At 52.4% G+C, this 20,467-nt stretch overlaps 1 protein-coding gene across 11 annotated transcripts in view; it reads right to left on the reverse strand.

The window, feature by feature from the left end:
- Positions 1-399: 399 nt before the first annotated feature.
- The window catches only part of IL34 (interleukin 34), a 59,637-nt gene continuing 39,569 nt past the window's right edge, over positions 400-20,467 (reverse strand). For 7 of the 11 annotated variants that reach the window (XM_070770288.1, XM_070770291.1, XM_070770292.1 and 4 more), the window contains 6 exons: positions 11,240-11,641; positions 5,519-5,652; positions 4,694-4,771; positions 4,271-4,432; positions 1,269-1,401; positions 400-1,039 (listed from right to left, as the gene is read on the reverse strand). In XM_070770288.1, the coding sequence (XP_070626389.1) occupies positions 870-1,039; positions 1,269-1,401; positions 4,271-4,432; positions 4,694-4,771; positions 5,519-5,652; positions 11,240-11,267 (705 nt within the window). In that variant the 5' untranslated portion in view covers positions 11,268-11,641 and the 3' untranslated portion in view covers positions 400-869. Of the gene's footprint in view, positions 1,040-1,268; positions 1,402-4,270; positions 4,433-4,693; positions 4,772-5,518; positions 5,653-11,239; positions 11,642-11,725; positions 11,923-20,467 lie in introns of all 11 variants that reach the window. The other 4 variants (XM_070770294.1, XM_070770293.1, XM_019979488.2 and 1 more) reach the window with 3 other exon arrangements.

Here is a 20,467-nt window from a genome sequence, read left to right on the forward strand (position 1 = left end):
GCAGGGGGCTCTGTGTGGGCGGGGCTGGAGTGGCCGGGGCTCGTGCCAGGACCCACGTGTTTGAACACCTCAGTTACGTCCCTGCTGGGGGTGGTCTTGGAGCTGCCAGCTGGAGGGGGAGAGGGCAGTGTCCAGGACACACTGTGGGAGATGAGCCCAACACCGCTGCTGCTCCGTCAGGCTTGCTGAGGCTTCATGGGCTGGGGCGGGGCTGGAAGGAACTCAGCCCCTCAAATATCCCCCATTCCGGGACCCTGGCGAAGGCCCTGACCATTCCAACTCAATCCTCAGCCCCAGGCCCCTGCGCCAGACCAGCCCGCCCCCCGTTCCTGCCTCCTGCACTTGGCAGGAGGTTGAAAGCAGCCTTCTCCAGGTTCACCCTCAAAGATGCAAGCAAACCAAAACAAAGCGGGTGTTTAATAGAAAAAATAAACTATGGCAAGATGTGGCATTTGGCTACCATGCCCTTGTCCCAGCTTTGCTGCCCCCTCCCCGGCCTTGCTTTGTTGGGCTCCCCCCACGCCCACCTGGTACAGCTCCCACCGCCTGACTCAGGAGAAGGTCGGCACAGCCTTCAGGGAAGGGGTCAGCCCACACAGTGCCAGGAGCAGCCAGAGGCTCTGCCTTCACGACCTTCAGGTGCCCCAGCCCCCGCCGCTCCAGGCGAGACCACAGAGGGGGAGCTGCGCCTTTCTCAGGCTCTGTGTCCCTCAAAGGAAAACTGCGGGGCCTCCTCTCCAGGAGGCGCTCCCCACTGCCACCCGAAGTCTCAGGCCCAGTCCGTCTCTTGCAGGGGCTCCTCCAGCTGCCCCCCAGGTCACCCTAGGCTCCTCCGGGCAGGAAGCCTTCGCCCTGTGCCCTCAGCAGCTTCACTGAGTTGGGGGGCCAGCCGAGGGTCCCAGGATGCGGGGCAGGGAGGTGGAGGGCGGCTGGGGCAGAGGGTACAGCTGGGCGGCCTCACACTGTGCCGAGGCTGGGCTGCGAGGCTGAGGCTGAGGTGCCTCACAGTCCTGCCAGTTTAGCACAGAGCTTTCTTTACCTGCGGGGACACACACAGACACACAAATGAGGCTTCAGGACTGGTCATCAGCCCCTCACCCCAACCGAGTCGCACAGCTCTCTGTGTACCCAAGTACATCTCCGCTTCCAGAAATGGCCTGTGGCCCTGGGGAGCAGAGGACGTGCTGAGGAGGGCCCCGGCTCTGCCCGGTGACCTGGCTCAGACAGCGGTACCCCAGCCCCAGCCCCAGGCCCTCAGAGCTCCTCACAGCAAGGGCAGTAGAGCAGCTGCATGACCCGGAAGCAGTTGTCCAGCAGTGCTTTGGGCCGCACCAGCTTCAGGCTTCCTGGTGCACTCAGGAGGTTCAACACTGCTTCCACCTGGGGGCTGACCTCCACGCCCTGGAAGGGAGGAAACCTTTAGGACCACAGATGCCACCCTCAGCCCGTGCAGAGATCCCAGGAGAGCTGGCGGGAGTGAGGGCGGGGTGGGCAAACTCATCCTGCCTGGAAAGAGGTGACCAGAACACCCGAGAGTAACTTCTCTCCTTCCTGTGGGCGCCATTTTTCCTGGGAGGGGCTCCCTCAATGCCCGTCACTTGAGCACAACACACAGAGACTTCTCTTTTTCCTCCTGGGGGTGGCCAGACGGGGAGGAGGTGGGGGCATCCTCGCTGCTCCAGCGCAGGCCTGGCCACCCCTGCATGAAGAGTCCCCGTCCCAGGGACACTCCCCTTCAGGTGCAGAGACCCACACCCACTCCAGGAAGACGAAGCAGGACCCGCAGGAGGGTCGGTCTTACTGTGAGGCCAAGGCAGGCCAACAGGGCTGGGTCTCCAGCTCCAAGCAGGTGGGCTCCTCTGAACCGCACTTACTCTAAGGGGCCCAGTGTAGGGGGCACGGGCACCGTGCTCAGGATGGAGCAGGGCCCGGAGCCGCAGGAGCAGACACGGAGCAGGGGGGCTGTGGGGCCTGAGCTGGGCAAGGCCCTTCCTCAGAGTGATGTGTGCTGGGTGGAGTTGTGTGCTCCTCTGCCCCACGTCCCCCTAAAAAAGCTGTGAAAAGGTGAAAAGTGTTGGTCGCTCAGTCTTGTCCAACTCTTTGCAACACCTTGAATTGTAGCCCGCCAGTATCCTCTGTCCATGGGATTCTCCAGGCAAGAATCCTGGAGTGGGTTGCCATACCCTTCTCCAGGGGATCTTCCCAACCCAGGGGTCGAAGCCGGGTCTCCCGCTTTAAAGGCAGATTCTTTACCACTGAGCCACAAGGGAAGCTGAACCAAGTCCTTATCCCTGGAGCCTGTGAATGTGAGGAAACAGGGTCTTTGCAGGTGTAAAGTCAGGGACCTCCAGATGACCTTTATATCAGTTTATATCAGTCTGGGTTTAGGTGGGCCCTAAATCCAATGACTGGAGACAGGAAAAAGGACATGGGACACAGAGGGAAAGGCTGTGTGAAGACAGGCAGAGGCTGCAGTGACGTGCCACAAGCCCAGAACCAGAACCACCAGCTCCAGAAGCTGGAAGAGCTGGGAAGGAGCGTCCTTGGGAGCCTTTGGGGGAGCGTGGCTCTGATGCCCCCATAATCTCAGACTTCTGCTCTCCAGAACCGTGACAATAATTTTTGTTGTTTTAAGCCACTGTGTGTGCTAAATTGCCTCAGTGGCGTCCGACCCTGTGCGACCCCATGGACTGTAGCCCTCCAGTATCTCTGTCCATGGGACTCTCCAGGCAAGAACACTGGAGTAGGTTTCAATGCCCTCCTCTAGGGGATCTTCCTGACTCAGGGATCAAACCCACATCTCTTATGTCTCCTGCATTGGTAGTCAGGTTCTTTACCAGAAGTGCCACCTGGGAAGCCCCAAGCGACTGGCAGAGGGGAGGCGCAGGCTCGGATTTAAGTGGTCAGTTAGTAGTGATCTGTGACGGCAGTCCCAGAAAGCTAACATACAAAGGCTTAGAGAGAGGTGAGAGGAGAGCCAAGGGCCTCACCCTGGGAGGACCCACTGCCCCAGAGACGCGGGTCACCTGTGAGGGGCCCTCGGCCACCACCACTGAGAAAGGAGAGATTAAAAGCTGGCTCACCGTGAACAGCTCAAGTGGGCAGGACCCCAGCCTACCCATGTCTCCTTCCCAGTCCCTAGAGCAGCTCCCTGGAGCTCCAGGAGCCAGAGACACTCCCGAGGAAAACTGAGAATGAAGCACAGTCCATTCCCCAGGTCAGCCCCCACCTACCCTGCCCACAGGCACAAGAGAGCCACCAAGGACACAGCCTAGCCTCCTGGCCTCTGCCGGAAAACAGAGCCTCCACAAAGTTCCAGGCAGCTGCAAAAGCAGGCGCTGGCCCCGCGCCCTGGGGTCGGCAGGAGCTCACAGTCGGCGCCCTGTCGGCCGTTCTTGCTGGGCAGCAGCTGGGGGCCTGGCAAGTGTTTACCGGGGTCCTAAGGAGGGCAAGTGGGGGTGTGGGGAGGGGGTCCCACGGCACACACACGGCCTGCACAAACACAGTGGTCTTGTCACCTTACTCCTCAGGCTTTTTGGAAGACATATACCCCAGGCCTCAGACCAACACTGCTGAACAGGCAGCAGTCACGGACCTCTGTTATTATCGCTATTAACTAGCCTGTTTATATTAGGGTTCACTCTTTCTGCTGTACATTAGTGGGCTCTGACAAGTGCAATTACAGCATCACGCAGAAGATTTCCATCACCCTAAGCCCCTGGGCTCCACCCACTTATCCTTCTGCCTTTCCCTTGTTCCTTAGATGTGGAAACAGTGAGTGGGGTCAATGACTCACCCAGGTTTGCAGAGCCTAAGAGGGTCTCAGTTGCATCACTTGCCCCCCAAAGCCCAGCCAATCACCCTGACCCCCACTTCTCCCACACCCTCCAGGACAAGCCAGAACTTTCCACACGTTTACCTCCTCCTTTGATCGCTTCTGGCCATGCACACACATAGGCACACACACACACACACACACACACACACACACACACCCTGCCTGCCGCACCCACACAATGCTCACCTGCAGGCACACACACACACACACGCACGCGCCAGCCCGCACCCCCACAGCGCTCACCCGCAGGCACACACACACGCCCGCCCACACCCCCCCAGCGCTCACCCGAAGGCATACACACACACACACACACACACGCATGCACACGCACCCGCCCTGCCCCGCCCGCCCGCACGCGCCCCCGCAGCCCTCACCCACAGGCGCACACACATGCACACACACCCCCCGCCCACACCCCGCAGTGCTCACCCCCAGGCCCTGCTTGACGTCCAGCAGTAGTGTGTGCACCTCCTCCAGGTACTTCCAGGACGGGTGGCCCTCAAGCAGCACCTCCTGCACCCACTCAGTAGCACTGAGACTCACCAGGACCCACAGATACCGCAGCTCCTGCTGGCTTACCTGGGCCCGCTGCTGCAAGAACAGAGAAACTACTGAAGCCCGGGAAAGAGGCCTCCGGGCCCTTACCCCCGCCCCCAGATCCAACATCCCCCAGATTTGACCTGCACAGGGGGGAGACCACGGCAGCCCCCAGGGGTGGGGGGCAAGCTTGGGCCTGAGCCAAGGGTGGGCTTGCCTGAGGGGCCAGGAAAGCCTCCTGGTGCTTCCCAGGCAGGGCGCCCAGGGTGTCCCGGGAGGCAGGGGGCTCCCCACTCCAGAAGAGGGGATTCTCACCAGCCTGGTGACGTTGGCTGTTCGGAGCACCCCCTCATAAGGCACACTGACCCTGTAGTTGATGGGGAAATAGTGTTTCTAGGAAGATATAAGAACAAAGGATGAGGTCAGAGTCACAAACGGCTCAGATTCCCCCAGCCTCCCAGAGGAATCTGATGCAGGGGAAGAATCCAGGACTGGCCCTTGATGGCAGAGGTCATAGCAGTACTCCTCCACAGAAAATATGTGCTTGGCCAACGGCTGGGACAAAGACAGCTCTTTCCTCCGGGACACAGGAAAGGATAGGTCCTGACCAGGCCTAGTCTCAGGCCAAGATGTAGGATGAGAGGCTTACTACTCTGGCAAAACCATCTCCTTTGGGGGATGAGGAAGATAACTTTAAAAGATTGCTCTGAAACTTATCATAGTGATGGTTTCATAACTTTGAGAATGCACTAAAAACCGCTGAATGTACACTTAAGTACATAAATTGTGTGGTATGTGAATTATGTGTCAATATGTCTTCAAAGCTGTTTAAAAAAAAGACCTATAGAGCCACATGCCACATGATTCACCCTAATAAAAGAATCAAACGTTATAATTTCCAGGTCCTTATCACCCTTGTTAATAATACGTGTCTGGGATTCCCCCGAGGTTTCCTGCAATCCCTTCTCCCCTGGAGAGGGCCACGTGGAGGTGGGATCAAGGGTCAGATGAGAGGCGGGGAGGGTCTGCGGACGGCTGGCAGGAGCAGGGACAGGCAGTGCAGCCGGGGCCCAGGGTGTGTGCGAGGGACCGGGGGCCAGGCGGGCTCGGGCAGAGGACACGGCGAGGGCCCGTGCGTACCATGTACTGAAGGCGGTTCCGGTACTGCAGCTTGTCCCGCAGGAATCCAGTGATGGCGCACTCGTCGCTCCGGGTCAAGGGCCACGGCTCCAAGCCCTCATTTCCCAAGGCCATGCCGAGGAGAATCCCAAGATCTGCGGGCCGCACCCAGCAAGAACACGTGAGCACCTGCTGCTTCACACCGCTCCTGAGGGTGTGCCGTGAGCACGCGCCTCCCTTCACGCAGCTGTGTGCCATGAGCACGTGCCTCCCTTCAGGCAGCTGTGTGCAGAGCGAGCCCGCGCCTCCCTTCACGCAGCTGTGTGCAGAGCGAGCCCGCGCCTCCCTTCACGCAGCTGTGTGCCATGAGCACGTGCCTCCCTTCAGGCAGCTGTGTGCAGAGCGAGCCCGCGCCTCCCTTCAGGCAGCTGTGTGCAGAGCGAGCCCGCGCCTCCCTTCACGCAGCTGTGTGCAGAGCGAGCCCGCGCCTCCCTTCACGCAGCTGTGTGCAGAGCGAGCCCGCGCCTCCCTTCACGCAGCTGTGTGCAGAGCGAGCTAGCGCCTCCCTTTACGAGGGGACATGTCCTCACAGGCCAGGGTGGGGGCGCTGGGCCCCCAGGAGGCCGTCCTAGCACTGGGAAGCCTTTCCCTGGGGCCGGGGCTCCAGGGCAACTCAGACAAGCACATGCCGTCCAGCGCAGCCAGTCCCACCTCAGCCTGGCAGAGCCCCCAGATCTACGCCCTGGGGTTGGTCTCCAGCCTCCTGCCTACTCCTGCTCTGGGGGCAGGCACCCTCCTTTCCAGGGCAACCTCTGCCCCTTGTCTGGAGCCAAGGAGTTTTCAAAGCCTTTTGCTGCATTTTCCACGTAGAGACTCTGGAACTGTGGGTTCTAGTCAGAACTCTCCCAGTGACTCCAGGGCGACCCGCGCCATTGTCTTCCCTGCTCTGTCTGACTCTGACATGCCTCTCAGGTGTTGGTACCGGCAGGTGTGTAGCGGCCCTTCCCGTGTGGTCCTTCTAGGATGCTGACTGAGCCTCACTCAGGCTGTTTCTCTTTCCATACAAACAATCCGAACATTACCCGCCTTCACCACTGTGGGTCACTGTGACTTTAAAAACTGTGATTTCTGCATAACTGACTAGACTTAGAAAATATATCTGAGAGAATTTGCAACAAATAAGAACAAGAGTTCAATGGATCAGAGCAGAAAGAACAAAATATGGATATGCAAGGGACATATCTGAAAATGAACCTCATTAATAAATTCACACTAAAACAATCAGATCCATGTTTCACCTACCAAATAGAAAATGAGTTTTTGTTGTTGTTGTTGCTGTTGCTTTATTTTAATAGAACAAAATTATTAAAGTGCTGGTGAAGTAGTGAGGCAAATGCTCTCATCTTGTAAAGCACTTTGGCAGTTCTTGTTATTAATGGACTTTAAAATGTTCACATTTCAACCCACTAAACTTTAAAACTGTCCATACACTTTGACCCATTAAACTCATCTCTAGGAATAAATGTGAAGGAAAACAAAAGAGAGATACATAGACTTCCACTGCAGTATTATTTTATAATAGAGAACATCTATAAGCGCCCTGGATGTTCATTAATAATGAATGCAGTCAATAAAAATCACATTGTTAAAGAATACTTACGATATGCTTTCATGACAAGAAAAATACTTTTGATATGCTTAAGTGAAGTGAAGTGAAGTCGCTCAGTCGTGTCTGACTCTTTGTGACCCCATGGACTATAGCCCACCAGGCTCCTCTGCCCATGGGATTCTCCAGGCAAGAATAGTGGAGTGGGTTGCCATTTCCTTCTCCAGGGGATCTTCCCGACCCAGGGATTGAATCCAGGTCTCCTGCATTGCAGGCAGACGCTTTAACCTCTGCTGCTGCTGCTGCTAAGTCGCTTCAGTCGTGTCCAACTCTGTGTGACCCCACAGATGGCAGCCCACCAGGCTCCCCCGTCCCTGGGATTCTCCAGGCAAGAACACTGGAGTGGGTTGCCATTTCCTTCTCCAGTGCATGAAAGTGAAAAGTGAAAGTGAAGTCGTTCAGTCGTGTCCGACTACTTAGCGACCCCATGGATTGCAGCCCACCAGGCTCCTCCATCCATAGGATTTTCCAGGCAAGAGTACTGGAGTGGGGTGCCATTGCCTTCTCCGCTTTAACCTCTGAGTGAAGTTTAAAAAGCATGACGTTGAGTATAAAGCATTACTTGAATTCGTTAACTATATATGTGTGTGTGTGCGTACATAGAAAAATGCAACAGAAAGAAATGCACCAAACCTCTGTGGGATATTGTTATGTTCTTTATATGTTGTAGGGTCTGTTCTACAATTACTGTCTATTATTGTTATAGTCAAAAGCAGTGATTTTTCCTTTTCTTTCTTTCTTTCCCCCCAAATTAGCCAGGCAGGCTGAGTCACCTCTTGGTTGTAAGCAGGAATTACTGACTGGACTTTCCCCACTCACCTCCCTGGCACTTGGGAACCCTTCTGTTCCTACACACTCCTGGGCCTGAGCTGCGGGCCTCACTGTCCGCCCCAGCCCCCTGGCCCCCGCAACCCCCCACCTCCGCCTGCTCAATGCTGTGTCCCTGCCAGTCCAGGAACTCAGGTCTGCTCAAGCCTATGCCCCTTATGGGCTGCAGCCCACCAGCTCTTCCCATCGTAGAAGTCTGACCTCACGTTTTCCACAGACTTGCAAATTTGTAATCCATCTGGCACTTTCTGTCTCTCTCTCCCTTTCCATGTTTTTGAACCAATATTTAGACCAAGGAACAGACAGACCAGTGTTTCCGCTTGCTCCCTACCTTGTCTCTATATCATTTGCCCCCTCAGCTGGGCGCTCCTGCCTGTCAAGATCACTCCTGCCTTGAGGTTTTGGCCCACACATTGCCCCTGCCCTGGGCGTCCTCTCCCACTGTAAGCCCAAGACTCCTTCCCTCCCCAGGGTCTCCCCCGCCTGAGCCAGCCTCTGTGTCTAGCACCATCTGTCCAATTCACTCACTGTCTTGAGCAGACAAGGCAGCTCCCAGTGTGTGGATGCTCAGTGCTCTGAACCCCAGCAAGGTCATGTTACTCAGCACTTTAGGGAACTGGGAGCAGGCATCTGGGTCTCCTGCCGCTGCTGCTGCTGCTAAGTCGCTTCAGTCGTGTCCGACTCTGTGTGACCCCAGAGACGGCAGCCCAGTAGGCTCCCCCGTCCCTGGGATTCTCCAGGCAAGAACACTGAAGTGGGTTGCCATTTCCTTCTCCAATGCATGAAAGTGAAAAGTGAAAGTGAAGTCGCTCAGTCGTGTCCGACTCTTGGCGACCCCATGGACTGCAGCCTACCAGGCTCCTCCGTCCATGGGATTTTCCAGGCAAGAGTACTGGAGTGGGGTGCCATTGCCTTCTCCGGCAGAAGCTGGTAAAGGCCCAGAGTGCCAGGCCCCACCCACAGTATCTGATTCAGCAGGTAGGCGGTGGGGTGGGGGGGCAGAGAATCGACATTTCAAACAGATTCCGAAGTCAAGCTGATGCTGCTGGTCTGGCGACTGTGCTTGACAGAAAGTGACAGGACACAGATTGGTATCCTCGGGGCCACACTCTGGTTCACAGAGATGCCACATAAAAATCCAAATTTCTGTCTTTTCTTTCACAATCAGTGTGTCTGTCCACACTGAATTTTCTTTCCAATGTGGCTGGCACCCTCTGGCTGCCCACTCCAGCCCCAAGTGGCACACCCCTGCCCTCATCCGAGTCCCAGTCTGGAGCCTTCAGGGCCTGGCAATGAGGCATGCAGCAGGGACTTGCGGAGCCCCCATGCTTCCCAGACTGGCAGCTGTGGGTGCCCCCGGAAACCCTGCCCAGATGACCTGTCTTCTTCCAGACTTAGACTTCCTCCAACCCTGCAGCCCAACTACCATTTCCAATGTTAAGCTCCTTTCCTGCTGCCTCAGCTCTGAAAAACAGGGCAGCACACAGGTGAGCAGGCAGGGACAGCAGAGCCGCAGCCTCACTGCCTATCTGCCTTCCAAGAGCAGGGTCTCTGCAACTGTTGTTAAGAATCTCCAGGTGAACTCATCCTGAATTTAGGGTAGGCCCTAACGCCCATGACTGTGTCCTTTTAGGACGAGGAAAGGACACAGAGACGTGTAGGGCAAGACCCTTCGCGTGGCCTCACAGAGCAGGACAGCCTGGGGCAATGCAGGCGCAAGTCAAGGAACACCAGGAGCCGCCAGAGGCTGCAAGAGGCAGCAAGGACCCTCCACCAGAGCCTTCGGAGGGAGCAGAGCTCTGACAGCTTGATTTCAGACCTCTGACCTCCCAAACTGTGACAGAGTGCATTTCTGCTGTTTAGCCAAGTTTGCGGCAATTCTTTGGGGCAGCTGCTACTTCTCCAGCACCCAGTCCCTCCTGAGCTCCTGATCCGCAGCCCCCCACCACAGCCGGGCTGCCACCCCTGCGCTCCGCCTCATGCACCGTGCCCATCTGCCAGGACTCTTCATTTTCACCTCCATCTTCAGAAGGGACCCTCATCACCTCCTGCCTGGAAGGCTGGAATAGAGACTCTCCCCAAAGCAGAGGGACTCCCAATCCCAGCCCCCACCCCAGACCACGCATCCTCCAGGGCTCCCTGCTATCTCATCAGTCAGTCGCCCTTCACCCTGGCTTCCACGGCCTCAGCCACCCGAGCCCAAACTGATGTCCAGCCTGGCCTCTCACTCCCCCTGCTGAGGTTTGCTCACACTGTTCCCCCTCCCTGGAAGGAGCACTGTCCTCACCTCCCCAGAACTATGGATGCAGACCCACCCACCTCTGAGACCATTCCAAGTGGCACCTCGCTCTGCTGTTTCTCCTGTTCCCCCTGCCCCTCACGACTTGGAAAATTCCAGAACACCAAGTCTGGGCCCTCCCACCCATTCTGAACATCCTGACCCGTTGCAGTGCCCTCTGCAAGGGCCGGGGAGGACCCAGCTCCTCAGTGCATCCCTCGGAGGATCAGACCCCAGACCTCATGTAAACAGCACAGGGTTCCCAGCACCTAACTCCATGCCAGGTATTAGAGAAGCACGAGATAGCCCAGGTCCTTGTCACCATGGCAGTGCCTCTCCAGTGGGCACGTGGGTGGCACCAGAAAAAATATGTTGAATTTGAGTCAATTAAATTGAATCCTGGAGTCTGAAGGGAGCTTGGTCTGGCCTCCCACCAGCAGGCTCGAGAGGCTTCTAGATTCTTTTTCTTTTCTGTCCTCATTTCAACTATTTTTCTTTTTCCCAACAACACTGTTCTCTTCCTGCCTTTTGATGTAGCTCTTTATGGAGGGAGAGACAGAGGGAACAGCCTGCACTCCTCTCATGTGTCTCGGGGCCCAAACAATTTCATAAGCCCCCACCCAGGACTGGCCACCCCGAGGGAAGCCAGAGATCTCTCCACCGTACTTCCCAGCACCAGTGAGCCTGGGCAGGTGAGACCCTGCCTCCCACCCCCAGTGCCTGCCCTGTCCCCATGACCCACTGACTGTGCCCACTCACTCCAAGGCTCACAGCCGCCATGCCTGTCTGAGCTGGAGACAGGGCAGACAGCGTGGGAGTCCCTGAGGGTGCCTGCCATTAAGCTGGGAAGCATCTCAACTTCTCCCCAGGAAGAATGCCCTGGTTGCTGTGGTTACAGCAGAGCCCGGCTGCGGGCCAAGGCCTCCCCGGGCAGTCCCCACGGACCCCCCCAGCCCCGCTGGGTACTCACAGCGCAGCCAGGCGAGTCCCTGGGGCATGGTGGTGCGCTGGGTCTTGCAGAGCACTGACGCGTGTCCCCAGAGGTGTGTCTGCTCACAGAGGCCAGAGGAGGGCCTGCATGGCCCCGGTCAGCAGAGGGAGCCGGGAGTGAGGAAGGGCTGGCCTCGGGGGAGTGGCCGGGCGGGGCGCAGGTGCCCCGGGCAGGGCTCCCCCTTATCTGCCTGACAGTGCAGGCGGCAGCCAGCGGGCGGCGGCCGTGGGCCCCATGGCAGCAAGACCTGGCCTGAGACGGCTGCCTCGGGGTCTTTCTTCAGAGTGGGAGGACAGAGTCCGCTGCAGGCCTCGGAATCTGTGGCTGGCTTGTGCTTTCTCTGATTTCTCCGTCTGCAGCTGCTCAGTGTGAAACCTGGCTCTGGAAAGAGAAAGGAGGAGAAAAACCGATTATGTAAGCGTGGTGCTGCCACTCAGCCCCCGGCCACAGGCACGCAGAGCCTACCGTGCAGGCAGCAGCCACGGGCGGCTGGGCCCACAGGAAGGCCAGAGGTGCACCGCTCAGACGCAGGACCACAGGGCATCCACAGGGCAGCCTCAGTCCAGGGGTGAGTTCAAAGGATACAGACAGACAGCCCGGGGCCAAAACCAAAGCAGGACCAAGGAATGAATGGGCTGTGTGGGTTAAACCCAGAGAGCTTCCTGAGGGGAGATCATAGATAAACTAGATGAATGACTTGGACTGCAGGGAGATTTTTTTTTTTTTTTTTTAAAGCAGATCATTCACCACTTTACTCACTTTCAGCCTTAGTTCCATTCTCACATTCCAAATCGCCTCCCCAAGTATGGAGTACCCAGTTAAATTTGAATTTCAGATAAATGACACAAATTTTTTTTTAGTATAATTATGTCATGAATGGGGCTTCCTTGTTAGCTCAACTGGTAAAGAATCCACCTGCAATGCAGGAGACCCTGGTTTGATTACTGGATTGGGAAGATCCCCAGGAGGAGGGCATGGCAACCCACTCCAGTATTCTTGCCTGGAGAAGCCCCATGGACAGAGGGGCCTGGCAGGCTACAGTCCATCAGGTGGCAAAGAGTAAGACACAGCTGAAAGACTAAAACACAGCACATCACATATGAATACTTTTTTTAGTATAAGTATATCCCAAATATTGCATGGGACATACTTATACTACAAAAATATTCACTGTTTATCTGAAATTCCAAATTAACTGGGAATCCTGTATCTTCATTTGCCAAATTTGGCAACCCTATTATAAAAATGCTGTGACTTTTTCTGAGTGTTTACTATCCGGTAGGCCCACAGCTAAGGCCTTTGTAATCATTAAATCCTCACAACAACCTTTTGGGGCCATAAAACTTCATTTTATCAATGAGGAACTCAAACCCAGAAAGGTTAAGACACTTGTCCAAGGCCACACAGCTTGTAAGAAGAGCAACTGGAATTCAACCACAGCCGGCTAATGAGTTCCAGCTGGGCATGGGGCTCGGCGCTTTCATACAGTCACCATCATTTATCCCTCATCCGGCTCTGTGAGGCATGGGTTGTTGTACCCATTTTGCAGATGAGGAAACTGAGGCTCTAAGACGCTGAGTTGGCAAGTGACAGAGCCGGCTCTGAAATTCAGCCTCTGATTCAGTTCTGTTCCATTGTCTTTCTCTCTCCCTCTGGAATGGCCACAGGTGGTTGGCATGAGGGGAGAGTAGGTATGATCTGGGGGTCTTCTCCATTGCGACATCCATGGCTCCTCCACAGAATGATGGATGGGCTGACTCTCACCCGTAGAGCTTCCCAGCAGACAGGCAGGGCCTCACGAGAGAACATAGGCATCTGTTCACCCCTTGTGTGAGAACGCCCCTGAACTTCCTCCTCCTGCGACCCACACTGGTAACCTTCCTGCTGCTACAGCATTACCACAAACACTGACCTGGCTGAAAATTTTTGTGGTCATTGTGTTTGCTTTATTTAGGTTTACTGAGGTAATAACTACCCATAGCAAAATTCACCTTTTCCTAGCATACAATTCTATGGATTTTGACAAATGCACAGAGCCACATAGCCACAACAATAATCAAGATGTAAAACACCTCCATCCACCCAGAACGTTCCCTCCTGCCAGCCTGCAGTCAACCAGTCCTCCCGCCCTGGCCCCAGGGTGGGAATGAACCACCCCTGCTCATTCAACCAGCAGTTTTGTTTACAGAACACCTTGTAAATACAATCATAGAGTGCAGTCTTCTGTCCTTTCCCTTAGCAGACTGCCTTCTGGGGTTTAGGCAGGATGCTGCCTGTGTTGGTCATTTGTTCCCTTTCCTTGCTGAGTAGTACTCCACTGTGTAGACTCTATTCACCAGTTGAAAGGCCGCTGGCTTGTTTCCAGTTTTTGACGTGGACAGGTTTTGGTGTGGATGGAACTTCCATTTCTGCAGGCCCGCGCTGTAACCTGGCGGTCCCGCAGCCCTTCAGATACCTCAGCCCTGCGTCCTGTACACCAGGGCCTGGACAGCGCTTCCTGCTCCTGTCCTGCTCCCACCACCGGAACATCCACGGATCTGGACCTCCTACACACACACCAGAATCTGCCTCTGCACCCCATCCACGCCCCAAAACTCTCCCGGCCAGCTCCTCACTAAGATATCTCTCAGAAAGGCTTCTTCCATGCACCCTGGACCACCAGACTGGTACAGAGAAGCTGAGAAAGTGAGAGAAGGGGTCATGGTCATCTTCAGGCCACACCACAGAGCCCTGACCCTGGGTGCCACCCACGGGAATGGGAGAGATGTGTGGAAGCCAAGGAAGGCGCAAAGCGGGGGCTGCCTGATGACACAGAAGCCGGACCCTTCTCTGGGAGGGGGAGGGAGGCACGGAGGAAATGACCTAAGAGAGTAGCCTTGCTGAACCCTGGGAAGGCTCAGGGGTGTCTGTCTGTCCGTCTGCCTCTCTCTGGTGAGGAAGAGGGCAGGGAGGAGTTGAGAATCGCCTCTGCCTCCCCAGCCCCACTCTGCTGCTGCTGCTGCTAAGTCGCTTCAGTCATGTCCGACTCTGTGCGACCCCACAGACGGCAGCCCATCAGGCTCCCCCGTCCCTGGGATTCTCCAGGCAAGAACACTGGAGTGGGTTGCCATTTCCTTCTCCAATGCATGAAAGTGAAAAGTGAAAGTAAAGTCACTCAGTTGTGTCTGACTCATAGCGACCCCATGGACTGCAGCCTACCAGGCTCCTCCATCCATGGGATTTTCCAGGCAAGAGTAGGGCTTAGAACAGTCCTGTGGAACCTGGTGCAGAGAGAACTTGGACAAGAAAGCAAAAGCTGGAGTATTATTTTACACAGTTCAATAACAAATAACATTTTCAAGTTGGAGAAGGAAATGGCAACCCACTCCAGTGTTCTTGCCTGGAGAATCCCAGGGACGGGAGAGCCTGATGGGCTGCCGTCTATGGGGTCGCACAGAGTCGGACACGACTGAAGTGACTTAGCAGTAGCAGCATTTTCAAAGTCACAGTAGCAAGTCAAAAGAGAATGCTAATTGAACAGAACCATGACTTATGGATCGTGGAAGGACAAAGGGCCAGGGGAGGGTGCGTGTGTGTGGGGAGGGGAGGGAGGCAGTGACAGGTAGCCACACGCTCACTGGGGGGAAGTCAACAGACAGTGCCTCAGACAGAGGAGAAGATGAGCAGGTGAGAGTGAAAGGCGCTCGGTCGCGTCCGGCTCTTACAGTCCATGGAATTCTCCAGGCCAGAATCCTGGAGGGGGTAGTCGGTCCTTTCCCCATATGTGTAACTGAATCACTTTGCTGTGTACCCGAGAGTAACACAACATTGTAAATCAACTGTACTTCAATTTAAAAGCAGAACAAGATATGAATGGGGGTGCGTGTGAAGAATTAGGGCCACTTCTGCAACAGGTCTATTACACCAACACAGAGCATCCTTCTTCCCAAAGAGGCCAGGCCTGACCTAAGACCCAGGGCATGGAGCACTGGACCACCTGCCACATCTCTGTAGGCAGGGCAGGGCCACAAGCGCCTCAGAGACATGCCATGCAACCCCCTCATCTAGATATGAAAAAACAGGGCTGGCGCAGGGAGCTGTCCCAAGACTAATACCCAGCCCCACCTCCTCCTGTGAATCAAGCCACTTTGCCCTTTGAGAATGCGGGGAGGGACATCACAGCAACTAGCAGTCCTGAGCAGTGAGTCACACATGCTCAATTTAAGGAGGAAGAAGAAAAACATGACTGAGTTTAGGCCACGGGGAAAAAAAAAAGATAAACAAAAGCAGAAATAGGAATGATTTTCTTCTGTTAGCCCAGGGTTTATATTTCTGAATAATATTTCATTCACCACCTCTGCTCTACCCGTGGAGTGAGGGTTCTAGAACCAGGGCGCATGAATTACACAGGATCCACTCTTGGCCACATCTGAGTAGTCAGTGCCATCCAGAGATGTGGGCTGAGTCAGACCCTGCCTGGCCCCTTGGCTCCCATTCCCCGTTCAGTAACTACAAGTCCCATCTGCAAGGGAGGCTCTATTTCTACCTGCTTTGGTCTGTGCTGGGCCATGTGACTTGATCTGATCAGTGGGATGTGCCTGGGCTTCGGGCTTGTCCTCTCTTGCTGCTGGGAGGGCTTCACATCATGTAAACAATTACAGGTTAGCTTCCTACAGGAGGCCCCAGGCATCTGAATGAGACCATCCTAAACTAGTCCATTTGGCCCCAGTCAAGTCAGCCCAGAATAGTAGCCACCCCACAGAATCGTGAGAAATAGTCAATGTTTGTTTATTTTCAACCACTAAGCTTGGGGGTAGTTTGTTACACAACAAAAGACAATTGATAAAGTCTGGAAGTGCATCATCTCTGCAAATGTTCTGTAAAAACCCCATCAAGTCGAATCCAAAGCGTCTTCTGGGAGTGGTTCCCGTGGTTCCTCTCCTCTGAATGAACCCAGAAGGCTGTGCTTTCACTGCCCTAGGGCCCAGCTCAGAATCTTCTATTGGAAGATGAATCTCTGGAATTCTGTCCTAATCAATACTTTTGTCCCTGTGCTATATTTGATGTAGTTTTTGAAACAGTATTACAGCATTGTTAAACAAACCAAACAAGGTAGAATAGAATAGTATAATGGACCCTCATACAGCCATTGTGAAAGTCGCTCAGTCATGTCTGACTCTTTGAGACTCCATGGACTGTAGCCTGCCAGGCTCCTCTGTCCATGGAATTCTCCAGGCCAGAATACTGGAGTGGGTAGCCTTTCCCTTCTCCAGGGGATCTTCCCAACCCAGGAATCAAACTCAGGCCTCCCGCACTGCAGGAGGCTTCTTTACCAACTGAGCCACCAGGGAAGCCCCATATGGCCATTATTCAGCTTCTAAAATTATCAATACTCTGTCATTCCCATTTCACCCATCCTCTAAATTTTGCCCTAGAGTATTTTAAAACAAATCCCTGACATGCCATTTTACCAGTATGTTAAGATTAAAAAAAACTACTATTATTGCACATTTCCAAACCAGTAATCTCTTATACTGGGCTTCCCAGGTGATGCTCCTGATAAAGAACCTGGCTGCCAGTGCTGGAGACATGAGAGACAGAGGTCTGATCCCTGAGTCAGGAAGATCCCCTGGAGGAGGGCATGCAACCAACTCCAATATTCTTGCCTGCAGAATCCCATGGACAGAGGAGCCTGATGGGCTACAGTCCATCAGGTGACAAAGAGTCAGACACAACTGAAGCTACTTATCATGCACGCACAGTCCCTTACCATCTAACACAGAATCCATGTTCAAGTAAATGCACATGTATAAACCCCACAGTTAATTTACTACAAAGGTGCAAAGAACATACAATAAAGGATAGTCTCTTCAATAAATGGAGCTGAGGGGACTTCCCTGGTGATCCAGTGGTCAGGAATCTCCTGCAGTGCAGGAGACTCGGGTTTGATCCCTGGTCGGGGAACTAAGCTCCCACATGCGGCAACTAAGCCTGAGTGCCACAATGAAAGATCCCACGTGCCTGCAACTAAGACCCAACGCAGCCAAATAAATAAATTTTTTTAAAATAAATAAATAAATGGAGCTGGAAAAACTGGACAGCCACATGCAAAAAAAAAAAAAAAAGAGAGAGAGAGAGAGAAACTACACTACTATTTCACACCATTCACAAAAGTCAGCCCAAAATGGATTAAAGATTTGAATGTAAGATCTGAAACCATAAAACTCCTAGAAGAAACCACAGGTAGTATATATATATATATATTTTTTAATCTATTTATTTATTTGGCTGCATCGGATCTCGGTTGTGGCACGTGGGATCTCACTGCAGCAGGCTGGATCTTTTGTTACAGCGGGCTCAGTGGTCACAGTGAGCAGACTTAGCTGCCCCATGGCAGGTGGGATCTTCGTTCCCTGACCAGGGTTGAACCTGAGTCTCCTACACTGGAACTCAGATTCTTAACCACTGTACCACCAGGTAAGTCCTGTCAGTATACTCTTTGAAAACAGTCTTAACAATATCTTCTAGATATGTCTCCCCAGGCAAAGGAAATAAAAGCAAAAAATAAACAAATGGCACTGTGCCAAACTAAAAAGCTTCCACACAGCAAATGAAACCACCAACAAAATAAAAAGACAACTTGCCGAATGGGAGAAGATGTTTGTAAATTGCATATCCACTAAGGGGTTAATATTTATTACAAAGAATGCATATGACTGAACAACAGTTAAACAACCTGATTAAAAACTAGGCAGAGGATGGGACCTCCCTGGCTGCTCAGTCATTAGGGCTCTGCACTTCCATTACATGGGCAGTGGGGTTGCTCCCTAGTAGGCGGACAAAAACTCTGCATGCTGCCCAGTGCAGCCAGAATTAAAAAAAAAAAAACAATTGGGCAGAGGAGCTGAATAGACATTTTTTCAAGGAAGATGTACAGATGGCCAACAGACACATGAAAAGATATCAAAACCACAGTAAGATACCATCTCACACCTGTCAGAACTGCTATCATCAAGTAGGCAAGAAATAACAAGCCTTGGGGAGGTTGTGGAAAAAAACCCTCATATACTGTTAATGGAATTGTAAACTAGTACAGCCAGTATGGGAAACAGTAGAGAGGTTTCTCAAAATATTAAGAACAGAACTACCACATGACCTAACTATTTCACTTCTGGGTATTTATCCAAAGAATATGAAAACATTACTTTGAAAAGATACATACACCCCTATGTCCATCACACCATTATTTTAAATAGCCAAGATATGGAAATAACCTAAGTGACTATCCATGGATGAATGGATAAAGAAAATGTGGCATATATATATATATAATGGAATACTACTCAGCCATTAAATCTTGGGGAATTCCCTGGTGGTCCAGTCGTTGGGACTCTGTGCTTCCACTGCAGGGGACATGGGTTCAATCTCTGGTCAGGGAACTAAGATTCTGCAAGCCTGAAAACACAGCCAAAAAATTTAAAAAATAAAATCTTGCCATTGTGACAACATAAATGCACCTTCAGGGCATCATGCTAAATGAAATAAGTCAGAGAAACACACTATATGATTTTGCTCACGTTGAGTTTAAAAAACAAGTGGAGAAACCAAACCAAACCAAACCAAACATGTAGATACAGAAAACAGAGTCGTGGTTACCAGAGGGGAGAGGGTGAGAAGGGCAAAATGATTGACATATGGTGTAACTGTATGGCTGGCAACTGGTGATGGAGTGAAACTCAATTTTTGGTGGTGAGCAGGCTGTACACTCATATGTCAATGTTACCTCAATAAAAAGATCAATTTTAAAAAAGAATCCATATTCAATTTTCCTTAGCTATTTAAAAAATGTCTTTTTAAAAGTTGCTTTATAATACTGAAACATGTATATATTACCATATGTAAAATAGAAAGCCAGCGAGACTTTGCTGTATGACACAGGGCGCTCAAATCCAATGCTCTGTGACCACCTGGAGGGGTGGGATATAGGTACACCTATGCCTGATTCATGTTGATATATGGCAGAAACTAACACAATATTGTAAAGCAATTATCCTACAATTCAAAGTTAAAAACTTTAAAAAGTTGCTTTGTTCATGTGAATGTACGGCAAAACCCACCACAATATTGTAAAGTAATTAGCCTCCAATTAAAATAAATTTTTTTTAAAGTTGCTTTGTTTGAATCAAGAGCCCAGTATTTTGGCCCACTGAGTGATGTGTCTCTATGTCTTTTTCCTTTCTTTTTTTTAAAAAATTATCAAGATATACCTCCTTGCAGTCTGCAAGGAGTCCAACCAGTCACTCCTAAAGGAAATCAGTTCTGAGTATTCATTGGAAGGACTGATGCTGAAGCTGAAGCTCCAATACTTTGACCACCTGATGCGAAGAACTGATTCAGTGGAAAAGACCCTGATGCTGGGAAAGATTGAAGGCAGGAGAAGAAGGGGACGACAGGATGAGATGGTTGGGTGGCATCACGGACTCAATGGACACGAATTTGAGTAAGCTCCTGGAGTTGGTGGATTTGCATATTCTGGACATTTCATGCAAATAAAATCTTATATGATCCTCTGTGACCGGCTTCCTTCACTTCGCATATTTTCAGGGTTCATTCATCTTCTAAACCAAATGTTTGTGTCCCCCTCCCCCGCAAATTCCTATGCTGATGCTCTAACCCCCATTGTGATGGTATTTGGAAATGCATCTTAGTGAGGTAATCAGGGTTGGATGAGATCATGAAGGTAGGGCCCTCATGATAGGATTAGTGCCCTGAAAAGACACCAGAGAGCTTGCTCTCTCTCTCTCCATGAACCCATGAAGAGGCAGTCACATGAGCACGCATCCAGAAGGTGGCTGTCTGCAACCCAAGGGGAGAGTCCTCACCAGAAACCAACCATGCTCATACCCTAGTCTTGGACTCCAACCCCCAGAACTGTGAGAAAATACATTTCTGTTATTTAAGCCACCCAGTCCATGGTATTTTATTACGGCAGCCTGAGTAGGCTAAGACAGTACTTTAAATCATTTTTTAAAAAATAAGGGTAAAACATTTTATTCTCTTAAATTTTTAATAAATTTAAACAGTAAAACAAAAATTCACATGCAGTCTCCCTGTTTACTCTCTGCCTCCCTCCTCAGACGGTAAAGCATCTGCCTACAATGCAAGAGACCTGGGTTTGATCCCTGGGTCAGGAATATCCCTTGGAGAAGGAAATGGCAATCCACTCCA

This window comes from Bos indicus, chromosome 18 (assembly GCF_029378745.1).
Source record: "Bos indicus isolate NIAB-ARS_2022 breed Sahiwal x Tharparkar chromosome 18, NIAB-ARS_B.indTharparkar_mat_pri_1.0, whole genome shotgun sequence".
NCBI classification, from domain to species: Eukaryota; Metazoa; Chordata; class Mammalia; order Artiodactyla; family Bovidae; genus Bos; species Bos indicus.